We start from the raw sequence: 11,510 nt of genomic DNA on the forward strand, positions 1-11,510 counted from the left end.
CATTCGTAACCTAGAGACGCTTTATGTGACTGTTCTCTTTCATTTCATGTTAATTCACTCATTGTTTTTATTGTTTTTGTCCATTTTCTATAACCATGCACTGATTTATATATACTGCACATAGTACAAACCTACACAAAGGCTTACAAACTGCAAGTTATCCTCATCCTCACAGTTAACTCCAATCCAATGTTCAGTATTGCAGTGCTAAAGCAAAAAAAAAAAAAATCAGCACTGATTTTGGTTCAACAAAGCAGAGTCTACTTTTCAGCTATTATTTTTCTCTTGTGGCTTCAATATATTTATTATATTATAATAAATACATATTACAGTAAAACCCTGTTGTACGAGCAACCTATAGTACGAGCAAACGGAGATACGAGCGACCTTGCTCGCAAAATTGTACCCTGTTTCACGAAGCAAATTTCGAAGGCACGAGCAAACCCACGCTGCCGGTTCCCCATTATCGGCGGAGGGAAGCATCAGTCGCTTAGTTGATGACGTATAACTCAGTCTCTCTCATAATTTTTTTTAGTTTTATATTTTTATTTCACTAGAAATCTTGAAAAATGTCTCCCAAGAAAATCAGTGATGGTGCTGTAAAAAAGAAAGTAAATAGAATTACCATGGAAACCGAGGAGGTTATGAGCGTGGTGCGCGTCTTACACTCGCAATCAACCACTACCACATGAGAAATTGTACATTACGGTAATTTGCGGTGTATTTGTTTGTTAAAATAGGCTACAAATACTTTTGAAGTGCAGAAATAAGAGATCGAATGAGATCGCTTTTACATTCATTCTTATGGGGAAAATTAGTTGAACGTACGAGCAAATGGACCTACGAGCAATTTTCAAGAACGAATTATGCTCATACAACAGGGTTTTACTGTATATTTATATTTTGGTAATATACATAATTGTTGTCAATATGAATCACAGTGTTCTTGTTATAACCCTACATTTATTTGAAAAAATTGCAGACCTAAAATCTGACATGACTTCAGTAACAATCTGGATTTTTACAAATAAGGTTTGACATTTTTATTTGATAAGAAAATCATTGCTTACATTTTTGTCCCCATAATGATTTTCAGTATATCTCTATAAACTTTATGGAGTCAGTACAGTTTTTATCTGTCCTTTACATTCTGTCCCCTCTCACTCATCAATGACTAAATAAACTGGAGTGGCTAAAACCTGTATTGACTTATTCCTGCCTAATTATCCTCTTCTCTTGGAGTGTTTGTCTCGACAAGTTACTTCTCTGTCTATCACATTCATGATTAACACATAGCCTCTCTATAAAAACCTCCTCAGCACAAGGGCCTTGTTTAACAGACCATCGCAATGCATTGCATTAAAAGGCAAAGTCACATAGCAAAGTCAATGTCCATAGTATGAGTCAAACTGAGAAGCATTAAACTTCAGGGGGAAAAAATGGAAATATCACTACAACACTAAGAACAAGGATATTATCTAAAACTGAACCTTGGACTTAACGAGACAAGTGCATGGTAAGGCTTTGCAGTGGAACTGGATTTATACTGACAAATTAGTCAAGAGTGCAAAATGGAACAGGTGAACAACATCAGGTAACAAACTTCTGACAAGACAGAGGCAAAACCAGGATTAGACAAAAAAAATTATAGAATACGGAAATGCAAACAAAACTTGATGTATACGCAAAACAACATTGTCATTAAAATTATTTACATTTTATTAGTAAATGGTACAAATTAAACCACTCAATATTTATAAAGCTTAGAGGACCTGGGATAGTTGTTCAAATGTGAAAAGGGACTTGGGAGTTTGATGCCTGCTCTGGCACAAATGCCACTGAATAAGATGATTTCATGATATGTCGCTATGGATAAATATCGGAATTTTAAAATTGTCAAGTGCAATAAATAAAAACAGCCGCCAATGGGCAGATCTGTGCTGTAGACATCTGTTGATGCTTTAAGCTAGGTTATAATATTAACTTATAAACTGTGATCAAAACCAGTACATTATTCAGTGTGAAACAACTTGTGAAATTGTTGTTTTAACTATGAAACAAGATCACAAATAAACAGTCAACTTCACTGTTGTAGGCTATATAAAGTATCTGGGACTCCTAATACACAATGTTGCTATATTTCCTGCTTTTTCTACTTGTGAGGCAATTATATCTTTCATTACACAGTATGGTCGACTTTACAAACAGGGTCACGAAACATGGCAGATCCCTCAAAGAAAATATTGCAGCTTTTCTTTTCTCTTGAAAATGCTATCATGTCTATTCTTGGTAATGCTAAGTATGATTGAACTCTTCTACCCATTCCAGATTCTGGGGTCATGGTGTACATGGGTATGAAATACACTAATCTTGTTTAGACTGAATCTTGGCTTATGCACCTGTAATTTTTAAAGAAAAAAAGCATTTGTGGATCTTAACTGACAGACTGATAACTATAACTAACAGAGAAAATATAAAATAAAGATCTAAGATATGGGTGCCAGACTTTTGCAACAGTATTGCATGTAGAAATTAATAATAAATTATTCACCATCACATGCTGAGGGAATCTACAGCACTGACGATTGAATATTTTAATCTATTAGAAAAAACGCCACCTATTTCTGCATCATGTGCAAGCTTAGATGTATTTTCTACATGCATTCATATTTTTTAATTACTCTTTCTTTACCAACTCTTTCTTTCCTAAATGTCTTAATTAAGAGTCTAAATTTATACCATTGCAAAATACCAACCAAGAAACCAAGCAAACAAATAAATACTTTAAATAACTCAAAAACCCTTTAACCAGCCTCAGTGATTGTAACTTTTCTATATCAGATTTGCTTTGTCATTTAGTCTTTAGAGAGTGTGAAACTCTACACATACACAAACAGACTAACTGCTGTAACTGCTATCTTCTATTATCCATTCGTTCACATTTACTTTTGAGCTCTCTGACAATATACATATCAAGGAATTACATCATCTTGTATCTGAAATCTGTCTTTCTCCCACACACAGAGAAACACACACAGTCTCTGGCAGGAGAATGGCCAGAGCTGTAGCTTTCACTCAGGCTTTATGGATCTCACGGCTTAAACGTTTGCTGTGATTGATGACGATAGGTTGTAAACCAGCAGCGAGAGAAAAGGAGTGAAAACTGGTGGTGAGATCATTTCTGTGAAGAAGAAAAGCGAGAGAGAGAGAGAAAGAGAGAGAGAAAGAGAGAGAGAGAGAGAGAGAGAGAGCAGTGGCAATAAAGCATTATTGAACTAGATTGTATTGAATGGGGGAGGGTGGGCTAGAGCAAAAAAAAAAAAAAAAAAAAAAAGCAGGGAGAAAAGGAAGGGGCAGGGGAGAAACAAAATAAATAAATGAGACTTTTAGTTTCTCCCATAACACCTTGTGGCCTCATTCAAAGCTCCAAAAGACTGCCATTAAACATATTTTTAGTCGTGGGAGAAGGAATTGAATTGAATGAAATAAAACAGTCCTTTATTGAACACTTTTAGGGACCACTTTCTGAGATTTTCTTTTCTCAACTAAACATGAAGCTAACCTTCATACAATGCCACAGCATAAAGCCAGGACCTTTAAAATTTGTTTATTTGTATATAAAGGCACCAAGCTTTTTACCAGGTCATATAGAACATAGGGATGTTACAATTTTTAGAGTAATTTCTATGCCATATAATCTCAGAAATGCATTTTTTATGCATTTTATTATCTACATTCTTTACCTCATTTCTTGCTTTGTAAATTGCGTTTACATTTTTGCAATTTCTAGCATTACAACTTAAGCCTGTTGCTTTAAATAAAGATAAAACACTCTCCCTGTGAAACACTTATCGATGTTGGTCTGCGCACGTAGATGAGAATCGTATTGACAATTTCTAATCTTGGATCTGAGGACCTGCTTTACATGAAATATATAAACATAGAAAGGCGAAACGATGAGAGGATTAGACAGTTCAAATGATAGTGTTCTGTTTGGCAGTTGTACAAATGATGATCAAATTCAAAATGTCTCACTTTAAACCGCATCTCTTTCTTTCTGTCTTTTTGGATGCTATTAAAAATGAACAAATTTTGCTGGTAATAAGTGGAGGAAAGAAGCTTGTAGTGTGTATGATTATGATTTCTAAGATTTAAAACAATGACAGATTCTTTGTTAATGCTTTACATTTAGGTTGCAGTAACTGGTATTATTTAATGCGTTGCCATGACCTTCATTATAGACACCATAAGTAATGAAGAAACTTCTATAAATCTTGTATTTTTGTTATTAGACTAAAAATCTTCACACCATCCAATTTAACTACAAATATTCCTTAGTATGAACCACCACCACAGTGAGCATGTTTATGAATGCTTACTGTAAAAATGAGTTCTTTGTTTTAGTGAGTCTGAACAGCATGTGTTTAGAAAGTTCTTTCTATGTTCATGTGGATTTATTGTAGGTTCTCAGCTTTTTCATTACAGTCCAAAAACATACACTATGTGGACAAAATTATTGTGGCACCTGACTTTCCCAGCAATATGTGGTTCTTTCTTAAACTGTTATCAGAATATTGGAGGCATATCTTGAGATGTGGTAGCAGTAAATTTCCCCTTCACTTGAACTAAGAGACACAAACCTGTTCCAGCATGACGATGCCCCATGCACAAAGCCAGCTGAATGAAGATATGGTTTACATTGTTTGGAGTGGAAGATCTTGAGTGGCCTTCTATAGAGCTCTGACCTTATACCTTTTCAATACCTTTGGGATGAAATGGAATGCTGACTGCACCCCTACATCAGTACCTGACTTTACTAACACCCAGGGTTGGACAAAGATACATCAAAATGTAAAATGTATTTTCAAATAAAATACTAAATAACAACTTTAAATGTATCACAATAAACTAGAAAATACAGCAGCCACATCATGTATCGAAATAAACTGCTGTATTTTTGGATTTTAAAAAAATACAAAAAAATACGCTTACAAGGGAGCATGAAATTTCTGCGCAAACCTTCCATTAATTGGCCTATTTGGTTTATCCCTTCACCATTACACTACCCAGTTGTTAAAGAAAACAATATTTGATTTCTCTCAATATTCTCTGGCTGAGTCATGCAATAAATCTTACATATGCAACCAGTTACCAGATCAAATATTCATATATGTTAGTTTTAAAGTAACCAACAGTTTAATTTGTATCCTAATTTAGTTACTTGGTGTTTGCTAATGAAGGGCTACTTTGCATCAGCAACACCGACTCAATGACAAGCAAGTCATTCATAAGAAGACAACTGATGGCACCTGCATTCATTGCAACCAGTTTCTAATTATAATGAATTAATCATTTGATTGTTTATCATAAATATAATAATATATTATGTGTCAGGCAGTCATTCATGCAATGATATGCGAAATCATGATTTTACTAAACAGCTACTTTAATTTATTTATCAATCACTCTACACCTATTTAAAAGCTGGCAGCCTGCACATTTCTTACCTTCACCACCTTCTTCCATATGGATCAATTTTCTGTTCTGATCTCAATAAGCCAAGGCAAACTACTGAGTAGGCACCAATCAGAGGCTGCATTTTTATATCATCATGTAGACTTCTTACAAAGTATTTTACAGTATTTTAAAACTACAAAAATACAATACACTAAAGTATTTTGATACAAAATATGAAGCCATTTCCATCAACCCTATCAAATACAGATTACAAAATCCTATTTTATATTTTTAAATATATATTTGAAATACATGTATCATTACCGCCCTTCCCTTCTAACACCCTTGTAGCTGAATAAGCACTCATTTCCACAAGCACCTTCCATAATGAAGTGGAACATCTTCCCAGAAGCAAACAGGGACTAAATTTGGAACGAGATGTCCAAAAAGCACATGCAAATCTTATAGACGGGTACCAGAACTGATTTCAACTGTTAAATATTTGCTTTGCAAGGCAACAGACTGTCATGTGTTGCATCTGATTGGCTGAAATGAAAACATGCCTTTATCCTGGCCCTTTGCAGATGAACTCCAGATTTGCCTCGAACCTGACCAGGATCAAGATGAAGGATCGAATGGAATATTTTAATATTTACACCTGGTGGTCAGAGTTCAGAAAGTTATTACCAACTAGTATTATGCTGTAATTAAATTTGTGCTTATTTATGCAGACTTATTTTTCTTCATGTATTAAATAAACATTATCCAATGCAGGTGTATTTAGTTAACATTTGAACAAATGTCAATGGATACATTGTTAACATCACTTATGGTTTATTAATGCCACTATTAACATTTGGTAATGTTAATTAATGCAGCGAATATTATTAGTTAATGAAGGGAACCTTAATGTCACTGTAAAAAAAAAAAACAACAACACCTTAATGCAAAATATTACCTATTAAATTTGTTACATTTGTTTTGAGCCAGTGTACAGATTGCATTGTCACTACCTTAATTGAGAGTACAATTTATACACAACGGTCCTTATTTCCCTAATGCTACACAACAGGAGTGATTTTATAAATAATGCAATGTGATAGATACACTGAATGATAACCCACGTCAGATCTGCACATTTGATGACAAAAGTGTTCACTCTGTGACAGTCTCTCTAGTCAGTAAATAAGGTCATGCTTATTATTTAATAATGTTTATTAAAATAAATAACTAAATAATATGGCAAGAGTGTAAGATCTTAAAAAGCTCATATATAAAACCAGTAATCAGTGAATACCAGATCCCTTTCTCTTTAAATAAAAAGGAGAGAGCAGTGCATATAATAACTTTACCACCTTGGATTTGCCTTAAAGAGAGACAGGAGAGCCAAACAAGCATATAAATGTTCTTCCTAGTTTCCTCAAAGCTGCCTTTCGACTTCTGGTTGAACTCTGCAGCTGCTCCCCCTTCCTCTATGCAGCAGTGCATTTATATCATACAGAAGCATTGAACCATAACATGGGAAAGGATCATCACACCAAAAGAAAGTTTCATGGTTAGGGATCATTAAGAAGGAATATTTTAAGACACATGTTACGAGGAGTGTGCCTGAATTTGCAGGTGAATTCATTGCACCCTCTAGTGCTCATGTGGGATGAGAATAACACCACCAGCAGGAGATGAACCTGAACCACATTTTCAACACGTGTGTATACGTGGTGTATAGTTAAACTCCTTCTTTTCTCACACCTCACTGTTTACTTCAAGATTTGAATTCCTGAGCTTTTGCAAGACCTGAAGCTGTTCACTGTCTGTAAGAAGTGTATCATGGGCCAGCTATTTTTTTTATGCTATGGTCCTGCCTTGAAAAGCCATTTTGCCATTTAGAATTCTAACTTCAGATAATTCTTTACATTGTGTATTTTTGTTTGCAACTTTTACTATTTCAGTCAAATATGTAACTCATGCATTTTTGTATTCTGCCCACTCATAACTATTAAAGGTGCAGTCAGTAATAAAGGCTCACTGAAGCTAGCTAATTTTAAGCCACATTTCAAACAAATAGATACTCTCCTTTGAGTGTTTCCTCCAGGTCTTAATGTAAGGGCCAATGTGATTGGCAGGTACTTAGAGACACTTCCTTTGTCCTTATTGGCTGCAAGTTGTTGGTCCAGCTCATCCTTTTTTTTTTTTTTTTCTTTTGTCTTTGTTGTTTTTTTTTTTTTTTTTTACCCCTGTATAGACTACAGAGACTGTTTTTCCCTTTATTTCCCTGAGATGTCTTATCGACAGCTGCCCAAGATGCCTGTAAGAGGAACTTTGCCAAATATTACAAAGTCTATATTTGACTAGAAAAAAAGATTGAAGAGAAATCAAGGTTGTATGACTATTAACATGCAGCACTGACATATTTCTTAAAAATAAATCATTACGTGTGGTACTGAAAGATGTATTGTAATTTATCTAATATCCTATTTTGCCTATTTTGTTTTGCCTTAATCTAACCACCCCTGTCTGTTTCTCTCTGTGTCTCTCCTTCCCTCTCACCTAACCTGCCCTTTCTTTGCCTTGTTTACTCCAAGATTAGAAGCCCTATTTTAAGATCTTCCTGCAGCAAAGACTCAAATCTTCTGCTGCATGTATTTTTTTTGCATTGCTTGTACTGATGAGTGACATAGAGCTCCTAAGCATCACTCATGCATTTTTACTGTAGATGTGTTCATTGTGTTATTTATTGCTTGTTGCTGTAATTATTCATGGCTCAAAATGAATTGAACAAAGTTACATGTTTGAGCTTGTTTATATAATGTATCCGGTTCTTTTTGTAATAGTAAAGATTTACGCTCTCGTAGCTCTGCTGCTAAGTCATCATTTTGAGTTTTCACATTACCAACACCCTTTCCCTAATGGCCCTAATGAATTTTCGCAAACCAGTGCATGGTTATTTTAGGATTGCCCTTGATTTATGTCCTAACAGCTTGGGTTCTTCCTACAGTGGCATATTTATTGCATTTTTTTTTTCCAGCAGGACTGCACTGACAGCTATCACAGTAGGTCAGGTATCATTACGCTGACAACACACAGCTAGCTGTCCAGCATATGGTTCAGGCTGTGTGGAATAAAGCACAATGCAGTGGAATCCTCGGGGTCATATGAGATCATTGCTTATTGTTCGTGTCTGTTCAATTTAATGAGGGTTTTGCTATTTATTTTTTGCATGTAAATGCTACTGATCTGACCAACAAGAACCAGGGCTTGGAAAATGTTTGGGGACATTATGTCTAATGGGAAGTTGACCTTAAACAAACCACAATATATGTTGCGGCAAAGTCGTCATTCTATTACAACAGGTCATGGAACCTGCTGCTACATAAACTGAAGTGTTTTGCTGGATTATAAATGTTGTAGCATCAATTACATACATATCAAACAAAAAGAGGTCCCACAAATATTATTTGATATTTGGAACGTCCCCGCTTCTGTAACTATTTAGTAGTCTTCCGAATAATATCTAAAACGGTTCCCCAAAAGGGTAAGAGGGAAGAATAGCAAAACTAAAACCTTTTGACTTCCTGATTTAACAACAAAATTGTTATGTTCCAAGTTTTAGGTCTAGCATGATGTTTAGCATGCAGCCAGTATTGGGGATTGATCATTTAAATGTAGTGATTCTGAAATAGTGTCTTAATGTTACATAATAGCAAAAAAGTGGAACATTACAAAGAGATAAACACATTTTGTGTCCCAGTTATTCACGTTTTAAAATGTTGAACACTTGCATCAGTGTGCTGATTTGTCTGCAAGACGAAAATATTAGTGTTTTTTAGGACAGGGCCGGAATCACTGGTGAAACTCAGCAAAGGTGCTTAGTGGCTTTTCTGAAGTTTGGTTCTTGCAGTGATAAAAAAATTTAATAAAATAAAAAATCCAAAATATAAAAAAAACCTCAAGAAATATTTATTATAAGAGTTGGAATATTGCTATAATAATTTATTAATGTTGAAGTAATATATCTTATATTTTATATTACTGGCCCAGGACGGTGCATGCATACGATTTATATTTATTATATAAAAAATAAAAGCTGTTGTGTGTGCAGTGTAGAAGTGCATTGCTCACAAGGTTGTTGCTGAACTACACTGTTACTTTGCCAGCTGCTGATGAAAATTGAACCATAAAAATGACACTAATGAAAAGGCAACAAAATAAAAAAAAATTTATACTAAAGCAAAAAAATTATCCTATGTATTTAAAAAAAAAAACAGGAACTCAATTCAGTCCGGCAACAAAACCAAAAATGGACCTTATAGGCCAAGCGTGACTCACGATTTACAGGGGATTTCTACATACGACTCACACACACACACACACACACACACACACACACACACACTCGCCAGGGTTCGTGAGTCATCCGTTAGAGCGAGCTTTGCTCTTTACCGTCTGGGTTGGCGCAGATGAACACGCGCACGCTCCGGCCGGTGGGCACGTGGTACGGCGGCAGCGCGAGCACGTTCCCGCTGATGGCCGCTCTGCGCAGCGCCGACTCCCGAGGACACGGCAGTCTGCTGCCCACTCCGGACGGCCACATCGTTGAAGACTTCCAGCGAGGCTGCTGCACACAGGAAACAAATAAAAACTGCCACATGCTGACGCTTATCTCTCTTTCTCTCTCTCTCACGCACACACACACACACACACACACACACACACACACACACACACACACACACACTTCTGCGTGCACTTTGCAATTAAAAGGCCACTCAGTGTCCTGCGCGTACACGCTCGTTAGTACCATCGAAAACGTCTCTTGTTTCTGTGAAACTGACTTTTTTTTGGTGCGTCTTAAATGCTTAGATACACTCACAGGGGTAAAGCTGTGCTCCAGGCAAAATGACATGCCAAATGCTCACTTTCCATCATCCTGAGAAGAATTTGAGACCAAATGCTTAATAACATATTAAACAAAAAAAAGCAATATTCGCATTTTGTTTTCAATGTGGACCCCTACATCAGGCTACAGACATCTCCTATTCACACGCACAGCGCGCTAAGCCGCAAAGTTGCATTTATGTACTTAAAAAAAAACAAAAAACACATTCAATCCTATTTATTTTAATATCCGCATCCGCGCGCGCAAACCTCAGCTTGTGCGTCTTCGACCCAGCGGTCACGGAGCAGCAGCATCGCAAACATACACCAGCACAGCACTGCACACGCTCGGACTGACTCACGCACGCGCGCGCGCGCGCACACACACACACACACACACACACACTGTCTCCGAAGCGCTTACGTTCATTCTCTTCATTTCCGAGCGTTTGACAGAAGCAGAGCGCGGATCCGCAGGGGAATCAGCAGCAGCAGCACCCCGGGTTTCCGCCGGAGGAGGACGCTGCGGCTGCTACTGCGCGAGAGCCGGCGGTGAGACGCAGCATCGTGCCCGCGCTCTGTCTCGCTTCCCTCCGATTAAACGACGGCGAGAGAGACTGAGACGTCCTGTTCGCCGCGCTGTCTAACGGGGATCGCGCTGCTGTCTCTCTTTATCATGGCAGACACACACTCCTGCCTGCACGAGACACGTTTTTTTCCCCTTTTTTTGCAAAGAGGTGGAGGAGGAGGAAGAATAGGAGGAGGGGTCTGGATTCATCAGCCTATCGATAAATACAGCTGCTCTCATCCGAGATCTGGAAGTTTCAAATACTCCTAAATGCAACCCGTTTTTATGATCTCTGGAGGAAAACGCTCAGAACCAAACTAATCTGATTGAGCTGTTATTGTATTAGGATCCGTTTATATTGTTTGTGTCTCTGGGGACAAATAGCATGTATAATGTCTCAGACTGTAGATGTGTTCAAGTGATTGAAGTCAGTCAAAAAAAAAGCAGACAAGGCAAGACACAAACATGACAACCCTGAATAAATAGACAAACAAACAAATTATAGCATTAAAAAACTGAATTCAGGAACATTTTTGTTCCTCAAAGAACAAAGAGCATAAATGTACAATCAAAGGTGTTCTGTAAAATCAGATGTACCTTAGATAAGTCT

At 36.9% G+C, this 11,510-nt stretch overlaps 1 protein-coding gene across 4 annotated transcripts in view; it reads right to left on the reverse strand.

The window, feature by feature from the left end:
• The window catches only part of nwd2 (NACHT and WD repeat domain containing 2), a 52,525-nt gene extending 41,464 nt beyond the window's left edge, over window positions 1-11,061 (reverse strand). Inside the window, exons 1-2 of one of the 4 annotated variants that reach the window (XM_083541226.1) lie at window positions 10,757-11,061; window positions 9,898-10,072 (exon numbers count right to left, since the gene is read on the reverse strand). In XM_083541226.1, coding sequence (XP_083397352.1) covers window positions 9,898-10,072; window positions 10,757-10,771 — 190 coding nt within the window. In that variant the 5' untranslated portion in view covers window positions 10,772-11,061. Of the gene's footprint in view, window positions 1-9,897; window positions 10,073-10,327; window positions 10,350-10,602; window positions 10,696-10,756 lie in introns of those variants that run through there. The other 3 variants (XM_083541227.1, XM_083541224.1, XM_083541225.1) reach the window with 3 other exon arrangements.
• Window positions 11,062-11,510: the final 449 nt, after the last annotated feature.

This window comes from Silurus aristotelis (genome assembly GCF_946808225.1).
Source record: "Silurus aristotelis genome assembly, chromosome: 5".
In the NCBI taxonomy this organism is placed as follows: domain Eukaryota; kingdom Metazoa; phylum Chordata; class Actinopteri; order Siluriformes; family Siluridae; genus Silurus; species Silurus aristotelis.